Source organism: Rhipicephalus sanguineus, chromosome 3, assembly GCF_013339695.2.
Source record: "Rhipicephalus sanguineus isolate Rsan-2018 chromosome 3, BIME_Rsan_1.4, whole genome shotgun sequence".
NCBI classification, from domain to species: domain Eukaryota; kingdom Metazoa; phylum Arthropoda; class Arachnida; order Ixodida; family Ixodidae; genus Rhipicephalus; species Rhipicephalus sanguineus.
This window is the reverse complement of record NC_051178.1, coordinates 163,067,814-163,095,642: the sequence shown is the minus strand read 5'-3', so window position 1 is coordinate 163,095,642 and position 27,829 is coordinate 163,067,814. Positions and strand designations below refer to the sequence as shown.

Here is a 27,829-nt window from a genome sequence, read left to right as displayed (position 1 = left end):
TTCAGGCTTCAACGAAATTTCCGGTACACCGAAAAATTCTCAGTTCCCCGTCAACAGCCATAGGAGTCAATGCAACAAATATGCTCGCCACAATGAACACTTTTTCTGCTGCCGTTCCGCTTCACCGAAATTTGACGATGCCATTCCGGGCTCAAAAATTTAATTTACCGTGCAATAAACACAATCTCAAACATTTTGATGCATTTAGAACATAAAAATACGAATTCAAAGTCTATAGATTTCAAAACAGGAGAAAGTGCCTCAGATCAGGTGGCCGACGTTTCGATAGGGGACCTATCTTTGTCAAAGGCGCCTTGTCATCCCTGGCGTGTTAGTTTTATGGGGTTAGTGATGACGTCATGTCCAGCGGCGGCGTGTCTGTTGCTGTTTGGTAAGATGCCTGGAAGAGAGAAAACTCGAAAGCCGAAGAGTCGAAAGCCCTTGCCACATTTCAAGAGAATTTGCAAACACGTTCGGGTCTGCCATGTCAGAGTTAAAGGTAGCTGCAAAGAAAGGAAAAAAAAAAAAAAGGAAAAAAGGGGGGGGGGTACAACCAAGCGAGAGGCGAGTGCAGCCATCACAAAGAGCTGCAGAAGGTGGTGAGGAAGGGAACTACAGGCGGGGAGAAAAACCGGGCGGCTTCCGTTTAAATGTCCGCCAAGGAGCTGCAGAAGGTGTGGGAAGGCAGCTACAGACGACAAAAAAAAAAAAAAAAGGAAGGTACTCGTTGCGGGCGTACGTTAAAATGCGCCTGCCTACTTTAAGTGATATTGAAAGGGTTGCCCGAAAAGCAAGCTCCTGCTTAATGGGTGAAGTAATTCGCTGGCATATGCATCCAGTGTCGTCGGTGGCTTCCAAAAATTGGGCGCCCGTCAACTAAGAGGGAAAAAAAAAAAAATAGTTGACGGGCGCCCAATTTTTGGAAGCCACCGACGACACTGGATGCATATGCCAGCGAATTACTTCACCCATTAAGCAGGAGCTTGCTTTTCGGGCAACCTTTCAATATCACTTAAAGTAGGCAGGCGGCATTTTAAACGTACGCCGCCCGAGTACCTTCCTTTTTTTTTTTTTTTTTTTGTCGTCTGTAGCTGCCTTCCCCACCACCTTCTGCAGCTCCTTGGCGGACATTTAAACGGAAGCCGCCCGGTTTTTCTCCCCGCCTGTAGTTCCCTTCCTCACCACCTTCTGCAGCTCTTTGTGATGGCTGCACTCGCCCTCTCGCTTGGTTGTACCCCCCCCCTTTTTTCTCCTTTTTTTTTTTTTTTCCTTTCTTTGCAGCTACCTTTAACTCTGACATGGCAGACCCGAACGTGTTTGCAAATTCTCTTGAAATGTGGCAAGGGCTTTACTCTTCTGCTTCCGAGTTCTCTCTTTCCAGGCATCAATTACCAACAGCAACAGACACGCCGCCGCTGGACATGACGTCATCACTAACCCCATAAAACTAACACGCAGGGATGACAAGGCGCCTTGACAAAGATAGGTCCCCTATCGAAACGTCGGCCAGCCTGATCTGAGGCACTTTCTCCTGTTTTTGAAATCTATAACGTGTATCCATCCGTCGGCTCCCTTCTTGATCTTGAATTCAAAGTCCTGAATCACGTGTCGAACCACCAGAAACCGCCGCTGTTGACTGAGCTCCTAGCTGAGCATAGGGCCGCATTGCTTGATAGCGACGGCGATCAGACTGCCCTGCTATGGTGTAGTACACCATAGCCCTGCTTTTGCAACTGGCTTGAGTTGGTTCTGAGTGCAGACAATCCGAAGCCACAGCTCAGTTGTCGACACTGGGTTGCAATCGCGAAACGATAGCTTTTTCGATGCCTTTCCAATACTTTTCGTGCTTTTCGCAAATGGTCAGAGCGACGGTACATCCGCCGAATCCGCATTATCAACGCGAGCAGCCCTGGGGTGCAGTCGCGGAATGGTGCCTTTTCCAATGCTTTTCGCCGCTTAGTCCAGTGCGACCAATGGTCGGAGCAACAACTCGTCCGCGTTATCAACGGGATCAAGCCAGCCGCGAGTGGTGGATAAGAATAAGGCGTAAGTCATCGCTCCGCGATAGCACGCCTGCATGTCGCCGTTGTCGGCGAATAGCTAGTGTTAGCGTATTGGTGCAACTGTGCAGTTCGTGTTGCGCGCCCGTGCCTGTTTGATTCGTTCGCGGAAGCCGTTATTCTTCTGCGTGCTTTTCAACGTGGCGTTGCTATGCATATATGAGAATCGCGTCGTAACGCTGCTGGGGACGCAAAGGAAGCAGGAGACACTTTTTGAATATTGGAAATAAATGTTTCACTGTCTACTAGCTCAGGTCAGCCATAGTTTTAATCGATTTCACTACACGAAATGTTCGCTTCAACGAACATTTTTCCGAGCACCGTCCAATTTCGTTGTAGCGGGGTTTGACTGTAGTGGGAGTGGGTGGAAGCTGTCCAAATAATTGAGCATCTCCACCATTATCAGTTAGTGTGTTATGACAGCTCAAATGGAGCTCAGATAGCATAGTTAAAGGCAGATGTGTTGTCGACTACAAAAGTGAGAAAACTCTTAGGCCAGTGTCATCACGAAATTCAAGAAAACCGAGTTACCTCAGGAGGCAGGGTGTCATCCACAAGAATGTTGGGGCCTGTAGCATCGGGTCCAAATGCCCAGATGGAACGAGCTGCGAGCAAATCCCAGTCATACTTGGTCTGGAAGATTCTCCCAGCCGTTTCCGGTTCCATGTGATCTGCACCACCTCATTCTCAATGTCCTCTGCCAGGCCCCTTTCCAGTGGCTCAGCAATCATGGTGATTTGTTCCTGCCACACACGATACAAACACAAGAGCCAACATTACAGTAATATGGCAGAACAATGCTATAAAACAAACCTTTGACAAGCAATTACTTCCGTCATATCCTATAATTTTGTTAAGTTAAATTACGTACCTTCTGATACCAGCAAGCAACATTTTGATTCAGTTATTTAACAATAATTTGTCTAATGATAATTTTTGCGTGCGCACACGAAGACACAAACGAAAAGTCCACAAGAACCAGCGCAGACTATTTGAAGGGAAGGCCGGAAACACATTTAGCAATGCATTGTACGCATTGTTCTTCGGGTCGTTAGTCCTTTGTGTAACCAAACTGATGTTTTGTATGCTCATCCTAATCAGACAACAACAGAGATTGTAGAAGCTTGCATATCTCTAGACTTCAAGGCATGTGTGTCAGTCATTCATCCGTAGCGCTCAATGACAACGAAATTAACTTGCTAAACAAGATATAATAATAATAATAATATCTGGGGTTTAACGTCCCAATGCTAAACAAGATGTGATAGTGCAATGTGTCTGTTAAAGGTTTTTTGGTTTTTTATGTAGAGGAATAGACTATGCTGTTCTGCTCATGCGCAGTGATCATGATGTGCTTGTAGTGAGTATATACAGTAGAACCTCGTTGATACGTTTCGGAAAAAAAAACGCGGAAAATAAACGTATGATCCGGGAAAACGTACGATCCTAATCCAGTAAAAATTGAGGCTGACAAGGCCATATTGAGGTGCAAGGGCAAAAAACATTTATTTCTAAAAAAAAACATGGAGGGACTCTTCGATTTTCGAACTCCTGGCATCTCGCTGGCAGCCAGAGGTTAGCCAGCTAGTTCCGGTCCTGACCGAAAATAACGTCGTGGTCACGTGTATTGAATCCCGAGACAACCCAAATATCGCAAAGTCGAACTCTGTGACAACCAGCGTAAACGTAAAGAAACGCTACCGCCGTGTCAGCAGACGAAACTTTGCGCCGCATGAGCGTCGGTTTCTTTGTGCATGGCCGCTTGGAAATATGGGGCTAGGTTTGCCGAAGAGCAGAAGTGATATTCTCGAGCATACGCATTTGGATACGATAACGTACGTTCGCAAGATCACGTGTGACTTGCCCCGCTAAAGGCTTAACAAGCCTCAATTCTTCGCAGTGCACATAACAATCGTGGTACAACACGATATGCGAAATCTCGCGAAAGTGATAAGCGTCCCGAAAGTGACAGCTGTTCGCGGCAATCGCATACTACGTCGCATACTCGCGCTGATCAGTTTGCGTTCTGTCTTAACTTCAGACATGTGCTATGTTCGCCGCCACTCGTAATCGCACCATATCGCACGGGGGAACGGGCTTTAAAAGATAACGCTCGGCGTAATGGCAACCGAAGGTGAAGTCCCCAAGCACCCGCACTTTGATCTGTCGAGTCCTCACAAAGATGGCGGCGAGCGCGCATCGTCTCGTTTTTGGCGTCTGATAACCAAAAACTTTCAAGATAGCTTCCAGAACAAATCTTTTCTGGCAGCTTCTGACGACCCGCTGGTAGGCAGAATTGCCAGCCAGAGAAATACGCCGACTGGAATTGCGCCGGGCGCAGCAACCCAAAAACGAATGCGCTCCGCGAGAAAAGTGTGGGGGAAATTATCGGCCATATTCACTGGGCACAATGGCGGCGTTGCTATGGTTACGGGCGGTGGCGATGCCGGCGGCGGCATGTGCGTTTCCGCGGCAAAGCCGTTTGAAGATTTTGACGGCCAGCGTCGCCGCCTGCCTTCGGGTCGGTGTGTGGTTGACAGAGAGCTGCGATCGAGCAATTCGGAGAAGACACGGAGGGGACGATCGAGCAATTCGGAAGAGACGCGGAGGGGACAATTGTGCAAAGCAGAGAAAGCGCGGAGGGAGGGAAGGGCACTGCGGAAAAGCTGCCGTCGCCGCGCGGCGGCTGTCTGCTACTTCTCGATCACGTCACAAGTACACGAGAGGGCCCTTTTTGCACACCTGAATGAGAGTTTCCGAGTACAAAACGTATTATACGACTACAGTTTTCCGCGGTGCTGAACGTTGCTGCCGAATAATCGTATTTTCCGGGAACGTATTAACCGGAACGTATTACACACAGCTGTATTGGGTTATTTTTAATTTTCGCGATTTCGAGCGTAGGAGCCGGGAAATCGTACTAAGCGGGAACGTATCAACGAGGTTCTACTGTATTGTGTTTTCTTATTGAATAGAGGTCAGTTGATAGTCTGCGCTGGTCCTTGTGAACTTTTCATTTGTGTCTTCGTGTTGCGTGCGCAAAAATTATCATTATGCAGCTAAACCAACTAGCCTGCCTTTCCGTTTTATTGTAATAATTTGTCATATCCATGTTCGTTATGTCGAGCTTCTACTGAGTTGCAATGAAGTCACAACAGCGAAGTGCTTATTACAATAAAAGGAAGAGCTGTCAGCCTGAGGTTAGCTGCACAAACCAGCTACCCTGCAATGGTCAGAGAAAGCAGGAGAAAGCATTCCACAAGGAGATTCATCATGCTTTAATGTGCCATACGTTAAATAGGCCGTAGAGATTTGTTCACATTCTCAACTCATGACCGGCAACTTACCACTGACGCTAAGGCGGAAAGTGTACAAACATTGCATTCTGCCAGTTAAATAACAAACGAAACTCGAGAGGACTTTAAGAACCACACAGAGTGTGATGAAATAAAAAATGATAGGAGTACCACTCAGAGATAGGAATACCTACAGCGAAGTGGATCAGAGAACAAACAGTGGTAGCCGATATCCTAGCCGATATTAAGAAAAAATGTAAATTTATTAGTGACTAATTATGATAAATGATTTTTGTATTCACGAATTAAGATTACATTTTGTTTTAACGTGAGATCACAGTAAATGAAGAGTATAAGTAGAAACACGAGGGTTCAGTTTAAAGAAAAAAATCCATCTCACTTCTTGTTGGGAGTTTCTGCAAAACACTTGAGCGATGAAGTTTCCACAACCGTCTCACAGAAGCAGACGACTGGGTCAGCAACCTTGATGTCTGCAAGTCCACAACACGAGAACAAAAAGACAGTTTTGTTGTAACACTCGTGAAGAAGAAATGATAAAGTTTGCATGTTACGACACTAAAGCTCTTCTTGTTGACCTGTACATCAATGCTGTCATGATTTTAAAAAAATTCAACTTGGTTTTCTAGAGTGAACAAAAGACCTGCAATCGAATATGAACACTGTGTGTCCAAGGTAAACCTTACATTTTTCTTTCTGTGTATCACAGTGAATAAAAATAAACAAACAGACTATTCTAAAATTTACATGTTGTTTAAATAAATTTAAAAATAATAAATGCGTGAGGTACAACTGCGTAACACCAACGGTCTAAAGAAAGATTCATAGAGAAACCACATGTCATACCAATTTCTGAATACATCTTCCTCAAGTCGTGCATCACGCAGTCAAGATACAGTTCTCCTGTTCCGAAGATGACATGTTCTCCAGATTCCTCCACCTGCAATCAGTAAGTTCCAAATTTAGGAACACAATCTCACTAATTAAATCTCAGCAAGCCTTCGTCAGTGAAATTTCAGCGTGTACTGCACAAGCACGTTGTCACTCATGTCGAATCCCCCTGCTTTCAAAGAGGTCAGAAAAAATGCTGCATAAGATTGCTATTACTAGCACTGATTATGTCATAACCTAACAAATCATGCTATCTGGTTTCACTACCTCCATCAAAAATAGAAAACCAATTTTTTTACTGTATTGCTGTCAGTCCATGTTGAATAATAAGTACAGTGGAACCCCGATTATGCGACTTTGAGGGGACCACGCAAAACCGTCGTATAATCCGGGCGTCGTATAATCGAAAAACTAAAAATATTGGCAGTGGCAGTCAGCTTGCCAAAAAAGGGGAACAGACAGCCTCAATAGCCCATGACACGACCCTGAGGTTCTCCAAGGATGGTAGACCAAATTATTTTTGAAAATGGCAGCTAATGGCAGCATTACTTAGTTAAATGAGGTGTGAGCGAGTCGTTATCCTTAACTTTAAAATATCGAATCCAACGCGCATCTTTCTCCCGATAAATCGAGTCTGAAAAGTGCCTGTATGTGAAAACGAAACCGAAACTGCGTAAGGAACAGCCTCCCGTCAGTAGAGTCAGACACAGTGTAATCGCCATGACATAATGGCGATGGAGCACGAGTTTGCGTCGGATGCTGTCGTGCGCGACTGAGCTGTGCGCATCATATTTGTTCCCTTGTGAAGTGCAACTGGTGATGTCCCGCCGTTATTATGAACGTCCACGTCAAGTGAAACTTATACTGCACTGTGTAAATAGCTGCGTCGCGGCCTTTTGCGTGCTCAAGGCCTGCAACTGCGAGTGCCGCAAACAAAGGCAGATCAGCTGTATGTCAACCAGGAGAAGTTTCCACGGACCGAAAACGTGAAAATATCCATATCTCAAAGATGAGCTTTACGGCCAGTTGGAGCTTCTCCGTGTACTAGATAGAGCTTGTCTAGGCAGCGACCCTGGATACGCATGCGATCGAGGCGTATCCTGAAGCAATCTTAAAATCCAGGGAAACTGGATCACAGAAGCGCATGAACTGTCTGGAGAATAAATTTACATTCTAAGAAGGCATACTGTCTCACTTTCTACTTTTCTAATCGACAACCTAGGGGAACTTAAGTTCTAATTTTGCACTCGGGAATATTTTTGACGGCGTCCGATTCGACTAAAGAAGGTGGTGTTTTCTCTCCGACGGAATCGAAAAGTCGTCGTAAGATGCGGGATCGGCGTAAAATTGCGTCATAAAGCAAGGTTTTAAATACATTATTTCTATGGGGGTTTTGCCGGGACCAAACCGATTCATCGTAAAATGCGGGTCGTCGCAAAACCAGGGGACGTATAATCGAGGTTCCACTGTACTAATCAATTTTTGAGGCTTTACAAACCAATATCATGACAGGATTACCGTATTTACTCGAATCTAACGCGCACCTTTTTTCCGGTAAAACGAGACCAAAAATCGCATGCGCGTTAGAATCGAGTAACGAAAAAAAAAAAAAAAAACGCGGTTATCATATTGCCATCGGCATTTCAAAATGGCTGCCTCCTACGCGCCTTGGCCATTTCTCGTGTGCTGAGGAGATTGTCATCCCGTTCTGCGTTCGCATCGACGACATGGAAGTGCCGACTCCAAATACTCGACGAGTGCACCACGATGCCGCATTTAAAAGAATAGTTATTACATGTGCAGAGACGGACGGAAATCGGGCCGCATCGCGGTTGTTCGGAGTTCCCGAAATGTGCGTGCGATACTGGCGCAAACAGAAGCAGAAGACTTTTCACAGCAAAGCTTCACGAAAAGGTTTCAGTGGACCAAAGCAGGGCCGGTTTCCCGAAATCGAAGAGCGTTGACAGCGACGAGGACTGATCCATTACGCGACTCGTATCGCCGCCGTAGTGGTGGTGACAGTTTCAGCGGCAAGGCCCGCTTTTTGACTTTGTGTTTTCCTTTTGAGTGCTACTATTCGCACGACGGAGTGCACTCCTGCCGGAAATGGCTGGGTGCACGACGATGCGGCGCCATCTATGGGGAGAGGGTCGTAACACTGTCGGCTTGAAGCAGTGTGCCTTTATTTTAGTGGTTGTATATTTGCGCTGCATGTGTGATCGATATAACAGATTTTATTCGAATTATGTAGTCAAGAGAACATCATCTTTTGCTTGATGTGAGCCCGAAAAAAATGCTTTGAAACTTTCCCACACGGTTGTTACTTTGAAATTCAATCCAAATGTCGAATAACACTTAGTAAGGGAATGTAGAATTGGGTTTATTCTCGATTTTCAGCAGGGTTCTGTTTGGTGTCGCAGAAGTCTGTTTCCAGACTGAGAAGCGCGAAGCGGCTCGTGGGTTACGTGCGCCCCAGTGACACGGGCACACCACGGACGCTGGCACGGACGCGCGCCTGCCCCAAAGGGACAGGCGCGCGGGCTAAACAGCGCGTGGCCGCGACAGCAGCCAGTAGCGCGTGACGGAGACCCTGCCCAACCGGCCATTTCGCTAACGCTCAATGGCCGCACTTGCGAAGCGAGGGCGAAGCCACGATTAGTTTTCCTGAGCAACAGGAAAATAATGTAGTCACGTTTGTGGAAAACCATCGATGTCTCTGTGTTGGTGTAAAGTCTGTGTTTGGTGTTTAAAGCGTAACAGTTCAATTACCGCCTTAATAGACTCCGTACGCGTTGACAACAGCTGCGCCAGCACCAATCCCTAGATCTAGGGATCTACGTGAGCCAGCATCGTTCCCTAGAAAGAACGTCGTCGTGCACCCAGCCATTTCCGGCGGGAGTTCACTCCGTCGTGCGCATAGCATCACTCTTTACTTTTTTGAAACTTTAGTTCTTTAAAACTCAAATACTTGTTCTTCTGAATGTGCGAAGTCTGACTCCTACGGACTTTTTTTGTTCTTTTCTCTCACGAAAAATGGGTGCGCGTTACAATCGATGTATTACTTTTTTTTTTTTTGGTCGCGGAAAACGGGTGCGCGTTACGATCGAGGGCGCGGTAGAATCGAGTAAATACGGTATGAAGCAAGCCGTAGTGGGGGTCTCCGGATTAATTCTGACCACCAGGGGTACTTTAACATGCACCTAAATTTAAGTAGGTAAACGGTAAAAAATAACACACATTTTAAAAGTTACCGCGATTTGCACGTACTATAATCCCCTCCACACCTTAAAAAATACTAATGACTTGGGAAGCATTTAGTATGCAAATGTCCCCGTGAGGTATGGCTTCACAGCAATGAGCATAGCACTTGAAGACGTGGTTTCACAGCAGCACAAGCCACACTGCCGTGAAAGCACCATTTCAGGTGGGCCGTACACGAGAAAAAGTGGATGTTAATTCGCTTCGAATACTAAGATTCGACCAGAAACGAATATTGAATGTCATAATATTCAACCAAATATTCAATAACATGGAATATTCACCCCAAGACTAAAAAGAATGTCTCACATGTCGGAACTGACTTAATGGTTTTCTATAGTGCACAAAAAATGGTGCCGGCATTGCATGCGAAGCTTAGGGCTCTAAGCTCTGAATTATATTTCTAAAGCTTTCTTTGCATACTGCCCAATGTTCAAAGGGTAGGTATATAGCTTGTACTACCAGCAGTGTTTAAGGCACTGTTTGTCAAAAGGGCTGATATGAGCCCCAAAACATACCCAATAAAAGTAGGTCCATCAAAAGACTAAAAAGGAGTTTTAGTAGCCAGAAACAATCCAAGCCTGACTAAGGTACATATTTCAGAAGTTCAAATAAAACAGTCATACTAGTGATGATTGTATAGCAGGTCCCAACAGCTCTTGAGTGCCACTTTGCTCGCTTACCTTGGTGTTCACAAGGGGATACGACTTGTTGACTTTCCGTAAACCGTCCAGCATTTTTGGCAGCTCTGATGGGTTCACAGGCTCTACGGCAATCTTGATGACGGAATGTGTGCAGAAGCGCAGAGGATGAAAGATGAAGAGCTCCTCTTGAATGCCAACGTCCACTATGGTTGAGGTCTTCACCACTGGCTGGTCAATGCCTTCCATGAGCACCCAGTTGCCCGCTGGGACCCGGTTTACCTCAACCTTGTACCTAGCAGGGATACAGGAAAGAGATTTGTGCAGTTACCGAAACTACACATCTTCAGGATGCTTATCGAATTAACAGGAAAGAGATTCGTGCAGTTACCGAAACTACACATCTTCAGGATGCTTATCGAATTAACAAAAGCAGATAGTATGTGTCTTTACAATGTGAGGTGCACCCAACATCGCTTAAAGGGGCCCTGCAACACTTTTTGAACAGAAAAGCAACCGACTGGTAGTCGAGGCTCCTTCAAACATGTGAGCCAAACATTATAGCGCAGCACGCGGGATGGAATTTAGAATTGTACAACTACCTAAGTTTCAAAGTCGGCTAGAAGTAGCTCGCTCTTCTCTTGACAAATGATGTCATAAGCTCAATCTTTACTGCATCATAAGCACATGGACACCACATTGGCTGATCTCAGCATCGTGAGCAGCATAGTTACTGCAGCTGCCATGGGGTGCCGCAATGTGCCTGTGCCACGCTCAATAGTGCTAGAATTACACACAGTGTAGAAATACACCAGCGTGCTCGTGATAACACTGAAAGTGATCGCGCGTTCAAAGAAAAAAAAAAGAAAGTGCTCAAGGTTATGATGTGCGCTGACGTACGGACGTAGCTTCTTGCCCCCTTGCATTCCTTTTCTGTGTTGCTTTCAGCGCACTCGCTGGGACAAAAGGAGAGGAGAAAGCGCTTAAAGGATGCGAAAAATCCCTCTAACTCTGCTCATACTTGACCGATTCTAAAAATTTTGTGGCAGTCGATTCGCGAGGCAATAAACTCCGATAGTGAGGTCATTCGAAGATTACTTGGAAAAGTGCTGCATGGCCCCTTTAACTGAGAAATCTAAACAGGCTAAGGCTCCTAAACACCTTACACTTTGAGCCCATCGGCAGAGGTAAGATCTCTTTTGCCTAGGGCAAATAACACTCAGTGCACCAATGAAGACAGGCCATCGGTTGAAACCAAGGCTAGGTTTGATGCTTGGCGGCAGTAATACAAAAGCCCCTGGTCACAGTAAGCAACAAGACATCAATGCTAGAACTGCTTAGAGAATGTCAGCAAGAAGCAGTGTAAAAGTTGGTGATTGACAGCAGCAAAGATACTAATGTGCAATATCCAATATCTTCGAAGCACAAAGTATGCGTTCTCTGTGAGGCAAGAAGCAATGTCGCTGTAGCATGAGCCACTATTTTGGGCCTCCATTGCTCGTAACAATTGTAGAAGGGTGGTGGCATATGGATTAGCAAGAGCAATATTTGGAGTAGGAGCAACCTCAGAGGACATATCTTTCAGTGCTTGCCATCAAAGGGCAGCTCCTCACAAATATTATCCGATAAACAGTTGAATTGCTTCACGCAAGTGAAGTTAGCAGTAAGCAAAGATTGCTTTTCATCTCATTTTATGGCAGATCTTAAAGTAAAGTAAAATTAAACAGTACCAGCCCTTCACAGGGCACTAGCTTTGCTGAAGACAGTCATCAGTCGTGACAAAGATGCAGAAAAATGCAAGCATCCTTCCCGAGTGGAACTGCAGGCTTTCTGAACCATGAGAAACCATCACAAGTTACAACCAAGTGTGGCCTAGAATGATGTAAAGGCTGTAATAAATGAATAAAAGTTTTGTTCTCAACAAAAAGAGGTAAGTGGTGGCGAGGAAAGAAAACAGGGCAATGCTAATAGAAAAATAACCCCCACCCCCAAGCTGCACCAAAAATGCGTGCCTTTTTACCTTGATTCGTGGACCCAGAGCCTCCCGACAGCTAGCACACGGGAGTCCTCTTCATCCGTGGACGTATAGTTCTCACCAAGAATGCGCACATCCTGATTGGCATGCAGTGTACCACTCATTACACGTCCAAACACGTGGAAACTGGTGGCATCTTGAGTTGAGTACTGTTTTGTGGTGTGTACAATCAGCGGGCCCTGCAAACAGAAACCAGAAATGTTGTCCTAATCATGCTTGAAGTTGTCGCTGCACATGGGCTTGCAGGAAGATTAGGGAATGAGCAGTGCACGAAAAGGTAGAATCAAAGGCTACCTTCTAGAGACATAATGTGAAAAGAGCATGTTGAAGTTCATAGAGAAATAAAGACATGAACAGGAAGTTGGGACAAACGATCAGTAAAGGTACACTTCATGCTTTTCTGTACAGCCCTTGTAGTACACGACACACTACTCAAGAAACCTCGGCGTTTCAATGGCATGTATCTTCCAAAGCACTTCTTTCAGCAGCAATTCCACGAAGTGAAAAGCGTGCTTGCTTGCTTATGTGTGAAGAGCAAGGCAGTCAACTTCGAGAAAAGTTGGTTCAAACTGTCACAGTAGGTTATTGCGGCCAAATAGCCTCATAGGTCAATGATTAGGACTCTTGTAGCCACAGACCTGTTGTGCCATAAAAATGTTCTTTTTAGGAGGACTGAACATACTGTTCCTCCAGGCACATACTTGCACAAAAACTAGGTGGCAATATGTATATACTAGTATCTTTTTTTTTCCCCCAGTTAGGCTGCTGCTGCATGGCCCCATAAAGCTCCTCTGTCCAAACAACCAGATTCTTCCCCTCCCCAATGACAAGTGCTGTAGAATCACTGCTTGATGTAGAATTACTGAAGTAGTGTTCTCTATACACTTTGTGTGTTTCATACACTGTCAATGCTATAGATCAGGGGTCGGCCACCTGTGGCCGCCGGCATGACGTTGGAACCCTCCCTCCCTAACTGATGAACCCCTCTACGACTTTCTGCTTCTGTCGATGAGCAACCTTGATGCAGATATTTAAGAGCTAGCCAAGAATCGTTCAGTTCCAGCCTTGAAGAAGTAACGTGGTTTGGTCCACTTGTCGAAACGTCGGCTCGAGCACCCACCCCCTGTTTACGGATTTTTTTCATCAGCACCAAAACTCACATTAAAAGTGTGTTTTGTTTTTCTTGTAACCTACGTTAAGAAACTGCAGCCTTGTGACATGCACGCTGAAAATAAACATGGAGTCTATTCCAGTTTTGTACAGCATTGTTGTCCATTCGACGAAAATTTTCTCTTTGCCTGCAAAGCCCTCCCCCCACGGCCACCCCCCAATTTTCCGTGCAGCCCCCGTCGTGTCCGCTTCGTGCAACTCGGCCCTCCACCTCAAAGGGTTGCTGACCCCTGCTATAGATGACCAAGTATACTAGTACATACAGTCCAGAGTAACCTTTGACCCTTTACACTGATGGTGCAAATTAACTCTTTGTAAGAGTGAGATATATGTGCAAAACACACTGAGAAAAAGATATTCAGTGGAAAACAAAATTTTGAGGATGTTTTTTTTCACAAGAAGACCAGGCGTAACAGCAAGTGCAAGCTTTGCCCCAAACCACCCGAGCTTTATGCGGAACATGTGCATGCAGCTCTCGTCATGTGCGAAACAGATGTACAACACTCACGGATTGAAAGAGGACAATTAGGGTTAAGTAATGCACATGTTTTCATTTCTACCGTCTTCAGTTTGGGTCATATCAGCGTGATTTCAACTCGAACACTTAAAGGGACACTAAAGGCAAATAACAATTTCTTCTAAATAACAATAACTTCTAAAACGGCAATATTATCAACAGCAGTGGCCTACTTACCGAGAAATTAAGCTAAATGTATCACACGATGAGCGCCACGAGTGGGACATTTTCGAAGTGATCCCGATGACGTATGGAAGTCGGCCTACAATAAATCACTAGTAATCAAACTAGCAGCAGTAAAAAAAGAACATTCCGAGCATCAAAAGACGTAATAAAATGCTGTTTGTTCGTTTCCGCTTGATTCATGGAAAACAAAACCTCCGTGGCGTTGCCATGGGGAACGGCGCGCGTGGTTCAAAGGTTCCGTTTTCGCCGAACTGCGCCTCGCCCGTCTCAGTGGTAGTTTCGGGATCGCGTACTGCCGTGCATGTTTTGCGCGCTCGTGAAAGTCGCTCTGACAGAAAGTTCGACAAAATGCCGCATGCGTGTGATATTGCCGGATGCCCGAATGGTGCACAACGCCAGTGCTGCAGCAAGGAAACCGGTGTGTCTTTTCACTGGGTGCCGCGGAATGAACCCTTACGCTCGAAGTGGCTTAGTGTCATGCCATTGCGCCAGTGTGCTAAACAGTCAAAACCTCTGCGTGTGTGCTCGCTGCACTTTCGTACTGAGGATTACGAGACCAACCGCAACTTGGTGAAGGCTTTGAATGTGCCCATCCGAGCAAGTCTTTGCCGCAGCGCCGTTGTTGCTACTGTGGGTCCCGCTACTTCCGCTCGGCTGCTACTAGTGTCGGCGGCCGCGCAGTCAAAGCGGGCAACGTTGGGCACGGCAGCAGTGACGTATGAAAGTCGTATTTTCAGGCGGGAGATCTGAAGCGCGCTAACGCGATGCGGACCACTAAAAACGTGATTTTATTTCAAAATAAGCACTTCCTTGGCACAAAAGCAGCACTACGAGGTTTCTGGACCGCTATTTCAACAATCAACGTCGACTTAATATTTGCCTTTAGTGTCCCTTTAAATCAGTGCCAACGTTATCTTTAGAGACCGGATTCATCGCAACATGACGTCTCGAGCAATTGCGCATACAAGTCGTTATACTAAAAAAATTGATATCGCGTTTGAATCCCTGAATACTGTACAGGGTCCGTCAAAAGTTCCGAAGCCACGCTGCCATAGGAATACATGGGATAGTGGCCTGGGAAGTTTCGACGGATCCTGTACATTACATTTCCTATGCAATATATGTGGTAACTGTAACAGAACCTTGGCAAGGAAATTTACACCAGTCTATCTCCTCTGACTGTATGCTCAAAAGAAAATGAGCTGTGCACCAAACTTTATTATCAACCTACATTTTTGTTCTGATTAAACAAATAGTATTTTCTGTCTATCAATCAGTCCTAGCTGAGGACATTTAGCCAAAATCTTCATGCTAACAACTCAGAAAGCAAAAATTTATACATTTTCTTGTTAAACCTGTAGGAATAATTGTCCATTAAGGACAAACATAATCACAGTTGACAAACTCACGTCAGGGTCGCACTTGAGCATGGCTTCCCCAAGCTCGGATTCCAAAGGGCCCGTATAGATGCACTCGATCTTCTCTCGAGTCACACGAGCTGGTGGCGGCACATGGTTGACACACATGTCAACAAAGCCTGGTGGAAACAAAGGCAAAGAGATCAAATTGTTTTGCCATGAATTAAAACTTCGCCTAAGCTTGAAACTCTGTATGCTACAGACAATGATGAGAGATGTCTGTGTGTGTATGCATGCGTGTGTGCATGTGTGGACAACAGACACCTTGACATGACCATTACCAATTCTGAAAATTTTTGCAGTGCACAAGAAAAGCACGCTCACCACCCTCTTTCTGTGTGTGTCCTGTGCACCTCGACATTTCCAGAATATGCAGTAGCTCACAATATCCACGTGAAATGGAAACGTAGACAAAAATGGAAACACGTAACTGTGCAGTGTAACAATCTTTCATTTATGAAATTCATCAGCTTGTGCTTTACACGAACACAGCATGCCTTGATAGTTGTGAACTGTACAAATATAAGCTGCCTTTATTCCCTCCCCACTTTCCTAAAGATTATGGTTGTAAACACTTTCCAAAGTTTCTACGCCTCAATTTCAACTCAATCCAGAAAAGAAATGAAGGCAACACTTATGACATGGCAACGTAAGAATGTACAAAAATGTCTATGGCCGTTCTACCATAGATGGCTTTCAAAAGAATAAATGCTTAATTAAGTTCTATTACGTGACCCAGCCTACAGGGTTTGTAACTGCTCACACTGCCACTATGGGACTCTAACAGTCTTGTTATACTATTCTGATGCACAAGTAGTCAACCAACCGGTGAATTCTCCAACGAATCGTGAGCAGACGAGACGCAGCAGAGGTCTGACGTTGAGCTTCATCTCCGTCTTGGACAGCTTGACTCCCAACTCGTCAAGGAGCTTGGGCAGACACTCGTCGACATCACCAACCACCTACAAGCAGAGAACCACAACAATTATGTCAAGGCATGGTGTTCAACAACAGTTTTGCAAAATGGTTTCAATACACCGTGTCATTTTCCCAGCTCTTCTCATTTTTGAGACACGACGGAAAAATGTAGCCACGAAATGTTGTGGCATTGCTGACCTGACGCATCGAATACACCTGACTGGTACTCTATGCATGCTTCCAAGTTCAATAATTCTTGTTCGATTCCAAAAATTTGTGAAATGTGGTTTTACCTGTGCAAAAAGCTTGTACAAAGGCTCCAGAATGAACTCCACAAAGCTCCTCTGTGCTGAACTGTGAGGGGGCTTCTTCGTAAACTTCCGCCTACAGATTCAAGTGAGAACAAACATACAATTAACAACTTCAAAGGACTTCATCCAACACACGAAAGAAAGTACAGTCAAACCTCGTTACAACGAACATTTCAAATTAACGAACTTTTAAGAAATCCCGTGCCGACTGCTTATAGTTTCAATGTAAAAATATTTCACTACTGCGAACTTCAGAATAACGAACATTTCAGAATAACGATCGTTATTTAATTCCCGTGTAATCTTAACAACACCTCAGTACTACGAACTTATATCCCGAAATGCGAGGATTCTTAGATTTCAGTGTATCGGCCATGGCAGTCGGAGCTGTAAGGTAGCAGACGATGCAGCGCGAAGAGCGGACGCTCTCCCGCAAAAACCGGCGATGGCGCAGGAGGAGAAAGACGCGGGCGGAGAATTTTTTTTCTCCCTCCGTTGCGGAGGCGACAACGCATCAGGTTTTTTAAAGGCCCAACCGCATGCATTGCACGCGACTTTCGAGCGAAGGCGGCTGCGAGCCTGCGACAAACGGGCTCCGTCGTGCTGTCGCGACCGGGCAAATTACGAAAAAGAATTACAGAGTACATGAATGACGACATGCCAAATTTATTATTGTCTTGTTTGAGATAAGGATGCCATAAAAGTGTTTCGTGACTTTCTTTTTTCGCAATCTTATGTTTAAAGGGACCGACAACTGCTCAGAACATGAAATGAGATGACTGCACTGATGGAAAGACTGTCCGTCGCATTGACTCAAACCAACCCTGTTTATCTCGTGAGAGGTGGATTTATATTTTTATTTCTTCATTGAAAGTCGCGAAAAATGACCTTTGGCGCCTCTGGCGGCAAAATCATAAACGGTCTGATGAAGGCGGTCACGTGACCATTGGTTGCTGTATGCGTTCGATGACTTTTCTGTTAGTTCTGAAATATTGTTCATTTCTTTATATTAAAAGATATTACTCCATAAAAATGTACATATAGGCCTGCGTTAGTTGTATGCAACAAAGTGGCGCTGCCTTCGCTTGGCGTAATGATCCCATGCCGGGACAAGGCACCCATGTCACAGGCGCAGGCAACCTTGGACGCAGGCGCACACAACGCTGTACAAATACCGAAAAGGTGTATAAAGTCACATCATCTCATTGTAACAGCTTGCTATTTTCCAAAATGGTTTGCAAGCTCAAAATAAAGGTGGTTAAGCATAGCTACAGTAACTCCTGCGAAAGCAGAACAACGACAGCTTTCACAAGGACTAGCGGCATCGCTATCAATTCTCAGCGTTGCTGGAGCAAGCCTTCATGCGTGTTTGGAGCCTTTCAGATCGAAAAATACTGCTTATAAAATAACTACGTGCTTTTAGGATAAACCACTGCAGCTACAAAGGCTACGAAGGGTAAGCTTCCTGTCGCGCCGTAAAAAACTGGGTCGAGAAAAATCAGTTGCCGGTCCCTTTAACCGCGACAGTAGTCTGCTGTGATCCCATGGGGCGCCCGGAAGCATACACTGCCTACGCTACGTCGCACTTTGCAAACTGCGTTATGTTGGGGTTAGTCCACGAGGCGCATCTCGACAACGTTTCCTCTTGCTGTCATAGAACGTTTAAGAAAAGCCGCAGCGCCTCACATCGTTGCTTCGCAGGGAGAAGGGCTACCTCACACGACGACGATGTTGACATTGCAGCAAGCTACCATCGAAACATCAAAACGAACCGTCGATCAATATTAACGACAAAATACGGCCGCTGCCTCGCTCTCCGCGTGAGATGGGGCTGTAAAGAAGGTAGTCTATAACTTGTATTCCTTGAAGTACGCGCCGATTGGAAGCATCACGAGCAAATTGCAACCGAAGCGAGGGTCAGAGATGCCGCCATTTTGCCGATCCGGGCGACAAGCGATGTTTCCTGGCTTTCCAGAAACCTGCGACGCGACAAGCGACGGCGATGGATGGCCCTCCGCGGCAGCAAATCCTGTCGGCTGTCGCTCAAAACTCGCGTGCATGCAGTTGGGCCTTAAAGGATTGCAGCGATGACATGGAGGACGATGTCACGGTAGCACCCGAAGATCGCGACGAGTCCGTGTCGGCCACAGATGCGTTGGACTACTTGAGGAGACTCCGCTTATTCATAGAAAAAAGCAGAACAGCGACCGAAGCGGCGCATAAAAATGCGGACGGTCTAGAATCGTTCGTGACGCAGAGTTTGTGCTGCACCCGTCAAAAACGGTCACGGCCTATTTCAAATAAACGTGCCTTGTTTGACGTTCACGTGTGCATTGTTGTGAGAAACGAGTTCAAGGACGTACCGTTGCAAAGGTAGGACGTTTGCGTTACTGAAATTCTATTGTTATGGTAAATTTTTGGGCTTTCACTATAACGACCTTTCAGAATAACGAACATTTTTCCGCGGTCCCCTGAAGTTCGTTATACCAAGATTTCACTGTACACTGTGGCAGAACTTACAATGCAGCAACACATAGTAACACAGCTGAGAATGATTTGCAATGTAACCTTACGTTTTGTTGCTGAAGTAGATGTCTCCCCAGAGCCGCCTCGCAAATTCTGTGACGTTGACTCCACCAAAGGTTTGCGAGTACATGCAGGCAAATGAACGCAGCGTGAAACAGAGGCTGTAGAGGGAACTGGCAAAGCAAACGTTGCCCAAAAGAGGCGACACCTGCTGCTGTTCAGGGTCCTCAGAGTATAGCCTGGAAAGAAATTGCATGAAAGAGATAAGGAATTTTCAGGTCCAGAAGCACAGTGAACAGCACAAAGCCGAAAAAAATTCATTTAGAGCCATCCCCAACAGAAACCCCACAATGCTAATGTCATAGTGTTAGGATGTAATATTCCAATACTATAATAAACTGATCGAGAACTTTTTGTGTGTGTATGTCAGCAATAAGCCATATAATCTATCACTTCCAATTAAGACTATTGAGGCCTTTATAATTGGTGACTGCAGCTACAATAATTGCCATCAAATAGTTAACCAGCCCTACACAACAATTACCTATTCAAAACCTTAAGCCCATGTTAAAGAGAAAGTCTGAATCATTAATACTAGGCTTGTGTGAAATGTAAATTTGAGGTTCAAAGCGAATTCGAAGTGAATAGTGATTTGGTCGAATAATTTCGCAAATAGTATTATATCACATATTATAAAGGAAAATGAGAATATTTGTCCTGACTTAACTAACCTGCACAATATTTCTTTTTAGTTGAAACAAGGCATGTGCAAATTCACTTTTTTTTTGGTTCAAAGGAAGAAGTGGAAGCAACTTCAAATAGTAGCAGGATTTGACTTTCGGTAGAATGCAAGTGATAACCTGTAAAATATGTTTCGCTTTAAAATTAATTATACTTAGAGCATATAAGCCAGTATTACAAGCTTTTAAACTTAAATGATGAATAGATGTGAGTGTAATATGTGCATTTAACCTTGAAGTGGGATTTCGCGGCAGTGCGGATTTTCCCTGGAAAGTGTATTCACGGTATAGCACCCCTCCACTGCAGTGAAACCACCTTTGCAGGGGGATTACATGCGAACTAACATACATCTATTCGTTCATTTCGAATACTTCGAAATTTCCAACAATTTAAATTCCAATCGGAGCGAATTCGAATACTGTAACATTAGTTTGAATATTTGAAGTACTCGAATATTTGCACAAGCCTAATTAATACTATACGTGTTGACTTCAATGAATTCTTATCATGGAATAACAGTACATCGTAATGGCGATGTTGCAAACTGAACATTGTACAGATGCTCTGTTTGTTGTGGGTTTTAGTGACTTTTAGTAATTTTGCTGGCTGTATCATCAAACAATTAATCACAAAGCGCAAGCTATATACATGTTCAAAAGAACTTGATGTGCAACAGCAACAACAAAGTGGCGTGACTCACGTGATCAAAGAATTTATCTCATCAACGACGTTCCTCAACTTGTAATAGGCATCTTGGGGTGGCAACTTCAGCTCTAGCATCAGCCTGTCAATCTTGTTGATGCAGATGCAGATGGCCAACTTCTCTTGGACGGCATGCTTGAGCAGCTGTTCCGTGTTCAGACAGACCTGGACAAAAAAAGTTATTATTATTAAGTTACCACTATTCTATACCAGTCAAGGCCTACTGGCCTATTCAAGTCGATGTACAGATCATGTAGCAGCCACTCATGCAACAATGCTATACACTTCATTCACAGGACTGAACACCGTTTAAAAATAACATGATGCTTACAAACTCAATTATGTGTAACAGTCTTACAGTGATCGCAGAATGAAACACTAAAGTACATAGCTAAATAATGCCCACTCTTTGGTTTTTTTAGTGCCTTCAGTTTGTGTCACATAGCCATAATATCGGCTCGTACACTTACATGAGAGCCAAGAGCACCTTTAATTACCAGATTCGTAGTGATGTGACATGGTTATCTTGAGAAATTGTGCGTACAAGTTGTTATAGTTTAAGTTCTCAAGTCGTATTTCATTCTGTGAGCACTGTACATAGCAGCCCTAATCCCACAATGCCTCTTGATAATTTGTTACACAATGCAAATGCTTTCTCTATACGCCACTAACAGTATGCAGCACCCATTAACAAAGACTGAGAGAGACCTGCAATGCTTACTGTATTTGCACAAGTGCCTGAAACAAGAGTAAGACTTGTTGCTCAGTGAGTTGTCTGACAACTAAGGAACAACTGTTAGCACAGACAAAGAAACAAAGACTCAAGAAAGAGAAAGTAGGAAGCAGCGACAGTTCTGCTTTCTACTCTTTCTTTCTTGAGTCTTTGTTTTTTGTTTGCACTAACATGTATCCCTTGAATGAATCAAGCCTCCCAGACTGCACAAAATGCAGTATGAACTCACTAATGGCCTAGCTTCAAAGTGATGGTACTCGTAAATAAAAAACCCGAAAAGTTCTTATGACCCGCTTTGTTTTTTGAACTTTTTGTCAAAAGAAAGAAATATTTTCGTTGTGCATGACAATACCTTTAATCTGTGGTATGAGCATCTAGAATTACTTCTTAACCGTTCTTTACACAGAACGTTATCGACAGGCTTATCACGAACAGCACAAATAGGTTTCCATCAAAATTTTCTATCTTTATATGCATACCTTGCCTCATTTCTGTGGGCTTCCGAAGTGCAAGGCAAACTACCTACGTCATATTTCATGTAACCTTGTAAAACAGCTAGTATAGCTGAGCTGATGCCTACAATGCACACATCCAGATGGATGCAGCCATAGAGTTTTTCTCTAATGTCACACTAAATGAAAACTGAAGGGGGGCGTTGCATTCAAAATAAGGCAGCGACGTGCTGACACGATATGATGCTGCAAGCGTGTGCGATGTGAAGTGTCGCCCATTCTTGCTTTAATAAACATTGAAACCTGACTTTGGAGCTCAAAATTGTGAAAATTAACCTAGAGGGCACTTGTGACAGTAACCTAGCTAAATAGGTAACTGATTTCACTGCTCGCCTTATGTGCGTGTGTTACACGAGAGTACACCTTTGCATCAGCTATTCTATCCTACAACAAAATTCACAGAATTGCCAATCACAAATGACACAATTTTGCCCGCAGTTCTGAAGGAAAAAAGATATACGGGAGGGTATTTGTATATTATTTTTTTATATATCTGGGGTCTAACGTGCCAAAACCACGATATGATTATGAGGCACGCCATAGTGGAGGGCTCCGGAAATTTTCATCATCTGGTGTTCTTTAACGTGCACTAACATCGCACAGTACACGAGCCCCTAGCATTTCGCCTCCATCGAAACGCGACCGCCACAGCCGGGATCGGACCCCCCACCTTCGGGTCAGCAGCCGAGCACCGTAACCGTTATAACATCGCGGCGGACCAACGGTATTTGTACAAACAGAACAATTTGCAAGGCATAAATAAACACCAATCCTAATCAGGAATCATGCTACTTACTCCTTCAGCAGCGTCAATGAAGATCACAACACCATCACAAATCCTGATAGCTGCAGTCACCTCATCAGAAAAATTGACGTGACCTGAAACAGAAGTGACAATGGGGCATCAAGCGCAAGAAGTTTATCAAGGAAGCTCCAAAAGCTGACAATGGTGATTTATTGGAGTGCAAAGCTCGAGACAAAAGTTTTAGAATGTACTCCTGGGCCCTTTGGCCCTTTTGTCACTTGCAGTGCTACATGATGCACCTAAGAGTTGTGTTATTTTTTTGGGAAATTATTTTTCAAGACGGACATGTGCATTCCCGATCCGCGCCCTCGAATGAATGGTTTGTATTGGTCATCCCATGTTTTCCAGTCAAGGCATCGGCATGCAAGGAGCAGTACTGTCTTGAAAAACTGTTACTTGACCCTTTGCCTTGAATGACAGCCTACAACGAGTACGTACATATAATGATATAAATCTATATCCTGCCAAGCATTTATAGTTTACACGGCAGTTGCTTTATAATACTAGTTCTTATTTTTTTGCAAGGATGAGTCGTACGCTACAAGTTTGCTTAAAATTGATAGTAGAACAAGTCTCGAGATAGCGCAACTAGGACAGACCTCAACTTTCAAACCAGTACTTGCTCGGTGAAAGCTCAAGGCTGCCATACGCAACACAAACAATGAAATGTGAACGTACCTGGTGTGTCAAAGACGTTCAAAATAAATGACTTCTGTTTGAGGTCTTGCAGGAGAAGTGTGACAGGGCTGGCTTTGATGCTCACTCCTCTCTACAAGAAACAAAAAAAAAGTACTTTAACTTGTGGCAATGAAAAGTTTCGCGAGATGCAAAAAGGAAAGAGCAGTTGGAACAAAATGCAAATTGTTAGCAACTTGCCTCTTGCTCTGTGTACAGCGTGTCAGTGTACCTCAGCTGTAAAGGAAGGTTTTATAAGTCGACGAGTGAGGTGAAAAGTACAACTGCGCAAGTCAATATGCGAGAACGGGTTAAAGCACTGAACTTACATTTTTGCATTCCTTTGCCCGAAGGTGTGGATGAGTTTGCTCTACCAGACAGTCGACAAATGAGGTCTAAAGAAAAGGAACATAGCACTTAGATGTACAATACCACGTTCATACCCACCAGGCTTTACAGATTTATTAGGCAAACATCGGCAAGCATAAGCTGACTCAAGAACTTTCCTGATAACCAGAATACCACTCCCTAATAAATCTCCAGCATCTATGAGGAGAAGTACACAATGAAAATAACTTATTGTAACATGACAGTTGATAAAAGAAAGTAAATTCACAGTCATTTATGCTTTTAAGAGTGACATTAGAATGTCATTTCAGATTGCCACGTACCAGCAAGATTTTGCCTCCCTTTTTTTTGCCCCAGATGTTGGCTCATTTATAAAACAGCTACACCCAAAAAGTTTTCAGAACCCTTTGGGCAACACAGAGAAAAGAGGAGCTAGGTTACTTAAGGATGTGAAAGTCACACAAATGCTCAAAAATATTTTTTTATTGCAAGCAGCAGCACACAATTTGGAGTGTTAGGAAGCATTGCTGACACTGCATTTCACTGACTCCACAATGTGCAATGAAAGTGTGAGTCATGTCAACCAAGTGCAAGCGAAAGCATATTATATTATGTGACTAGTTCAATGTACAGTACTAATCCACCTAAGCATGATGCTGATGGTAGGGACACTCATGAACAATTAGTGAATAACAATAGGCAAGCCCCTTGTCCTTCACCAATTTCCAGATCCAGACTGGCTAATACAATCTATGCCAACTTTTCTCCACAGAGTTGTTCAGCCAGAGTATAGGTTGCATGGGGGAGGGGGGGGGCACTCCTCGATTTCTCACGTTACATACTGTGCTTAGACAACGCAAAAAAATCCAGCTCTCGGTGGCAAGTGCGTTCAGCAAACATTTGTGGACTAGCATGCATAAGCTACATAACCAAGTCAGACAGTATGTTGGAAACAAACAGATAACAAACAATAGATCTGAGAGTAAGAAAGCAGTTAGTGCCACAGTGATGTCAGTTGTACATATAATGTAAAGATGTGCTTAAGAAGAATTTAGCAAGGTGAGTCAGAGGATTTCAAAGGGAGCACAATGGCCAATCATACCTTGCCGTGATGGAGGTGACCAACGAGAGCCACATTACGTATGAGCTCAGAGTTGTCCATCAGGTCAGTCAGGAACCTAAACATGGCAAAGGAAGTTAGTTCCATATAAGTAAGCATCCTGTTACACAACATTCAAGGCTCTTACTCAAGATCATAGGTTGTCAAAGGAAGGTCCTGCTCCACAAAGGAAAACTTTCGGTGCTTTATGGGAGCAATGATGGGCTCTGAAAGACAAATACAAAGTTCCCACGTATACACCAAATTTTTTTTTCTCCAATACAAAATAAATATAATAAGATTATTATTATTGAACCCCAAGAATTGTCAATGAATTGTTGTTGGATCCCAAACTAGCTACCAAGGCTATTGGTCCAAACAATATTGTGTGTATGCAATGAATCAAAAAAACAACAGATGTCTTAATGCTTCCAGAAGTAATCAAGACATGAGGGACTCACAAGCAAAGTGAACGAATTCCGAGTGCATGTGTGAAGCTTTTCAACTATCACAATAATATACTACATTGTTGGTCACCTATGTGCTCACTTGATGAAGTCACCCGCAGTTTGAAGACACAGCGTCAATGAAAACCAGCAGATAATGAAGCCAAGGCAAGTATAAGGGACGTTAATCATACTGCTTTAAGTGTATTGTTATAACTGTGATATAGTCGTGAAGAAAGTAAAGTGGATGAAAAGACAACTTGCCGCTGGCAGGGACCGAACCTGCAACCTTCGGATCTTGCAGGTTCAGTCCCTGCCGGCGGCAAGTTGTCTTTTCATCCACTTTACTTTTTTTACAACTATATCACAATTATAACAATATACTTAAAGCAGTATGATTAACGTCCCCTATACCTTCCTTGGCTTCATTATCTGCTGGTTTTCATTAACGCTGTGTCAAACAAAGAAACGAGCCCTCAAAATTCTCTCCGCTCATTCATCCAAAGTTTCAATAACAATTTTAACAAGCATTATACCAACACTGCACTCTGGCACTTGCCTGCCTTCATGAGTAATTTCATGCAAGTTGACCTTAACAGTGAATAAAATTTCAATAGTAGTGAGGGGTCTACATAAAATATAAACAGATGACCCCCTCCCCCCCCCCCCCCCCTCCGAAATAGAAGCAAGTAAATATATAGCATACGAAAAGGCCCTTGATCCTAGGCTTGCGCAGCAGACGCCACGGTTGCTATATTCTAATTTAGCTGTATTCTAATTTAGAAATTCGTGTACATCGGTGTCAGTACGTGAAGTTCTTATGGAAGCTTGCATATTTTTATGTAAATGTTATATGTCCCACAAGGTGAATGGTGATGCGGCATGAATTTGTTTTAAGGTGTGCACTGAGTACATGCACTTTGTGGGATACGTCCACAGTTTATTTGTGATTGTTCAGCTTTATCTGCAACACACTAGCAGCAGCAGAGACTGAGAAGCAACATATCATCCTTCAATCACAGCAACTTTTTCAGTGATAAATAAAAGTTGAGCTAGGAACGTCACAAAGCCAACATTTCGACAAGGGTCTTGTCATCGTAAGCCCTTTTCAGGAATATTCAGGCGGCTCTGGTCAAATGGGTACAACGCTTCTGTCTATGCACATGAGTTGTGGTCAAAGGGGTGCAATGTTTATCTCTCTTTGTAGGAGCCTATCTATAGATGGCTTGCACGTGACATCATGGGCACAGCTTCTGAAAGGAACTGGAACTCCACGTTGGTGGCTTTGATGACAAACAAGTTGCGGTTATGTGAAAACAACGCGGCAGGAACGTTTCTGTGTGTGAATAATGAAAGAACCTGCATGTGATGTTTCGATAACATTAATGTGACATCGCAAACGTCGCGTCCCCCCATGTTGGTGCTTCAACACAGCGCTTTCAGTGACGTCAGTGCAAGCCATCTATAGACATGAGATGAGTTCTGAGCCATCCTGTGGTTGACTGTAATTGGAGTGTGCTGCACCGAGACTTAATTAGAGAGAAATACTCAGAGTACCAAATGGTACACGTAAGCAAGAGGTCACCTGTCAACGGTTGGGCGTCCTCTTCTTGCACAATAGTTTCAACATCAGGTCCATACACTTCCACTGCAGAAGGGTAGTATTTTTTGTCTTCGTGCAACACGACTTGCATGTCTCCCATGTCATCATCCTGCGTACACACGGCAATTTTGCATCAGACGCAGCCCCGATTTCGTGCACAGAATTCTTGCGAGGAGTGCAAGCCCGTTACCTCTTGCAACTCTTGCGCATCGGCGTCCTGGCGATCATACCGGTCTGCCTCATCGTCATCCGAATCGCTCTCAAGTTCGGGTCCTATGTAATTACCGAACTCATCATACAAGTCGGCATCCATGGTGTCTAGGAACGAAAAGCGAGCCAACAATTAATATATTAAGCCAAGATTCGACTCACGAGTACAGATAGTGTGGGCCACTGTTATTCACTTCAGAAACAATACATCGCAGTGCCTAGTGCAAGTTACGCAAGCCTTCAGATTGCGATCTCATGCGTTGTGCACTTTCCCTGTTCTTGATTGTTAACGCCCTCCTCTATTGGCAGTAAATCGGCATAATATAACGTGTTGACAAGTTCCACAAGATCAGATCGCCGAAAGTTAAGACGGCTCAGCCGAGACAGCACCGCTGGCTCAGATACTGTGCCCAAATCGCTACATTACACAGGATAACGCAGCACTTAAAACAGATAAATCCAGTTATGTACACACAAGATTTTCAGGGGTAAATTTGAACATACGTGTTTAGCAAATACCGGCCGAATGGCCAAGCCAACACTCGCCGCAAATTCGACAAGCGTGCGTTGCCCAATGTTGATACCGACGTTGTTATCATCACGAATGCCGCTAAAAGAAACATAAGAGGTACTGTATTCTAACGTTGTTGCCATTTGCAAGGTAGAAACTTATTTCAAAATTTTATTAGTCCAATAAAAACAGTTACATT

The 27,829-nt window shown here is 44.2% G+C and overlaps 1 protein-coding gene across 1 annotated transcript; it reads right to left on the bottom strand.

Annotated features, from left to right (window-relative positions):
• Nucleotides 1-2,535: 2,535 nt before the first annotated feature.
• Nucleotides 2,536-27,693, bottom strand: LOC119387616 (116 kDa U5 small nuclear ribonucleoprotein component). Its single transcript, XM_049413584.1, is given in 19 exon segments — nucleotides 2,536-2,701; nucleotides 2,704-2,799; nucleotides 5,752-5,847; nucleotides 6,221-6,314; nucleotides 10,207-10,459; nucleotides 12,185-12,378; nucleotides 15,482-15,609; nucleotides 16,317-16,452; nucleotides 16,702-16,792; nucleotides 19,293-19,484; nucleotides 20,687-20,853; nucleotides 22,730-22,812; nucleotides 23,417-23,503; nucleotides 23,611-23,650; nucleotides 23,743-23,808; nucleotides 24,864-24,939; nucleotides 25,009-25,087; nucleotides 26,892-27,227; nucleotides 27,624-27,693. Coding segments are annotated over 18 exon segments (2,337 nt in total). The 5' UTR covers nucleotides 27,223-27,227; nucleotides 27,624-27,693; the 3' UTR covers nucleotides 2,536-2,573.
• Nucleotides 27,694-27,829: the final 136 nt, after the last annotated feature.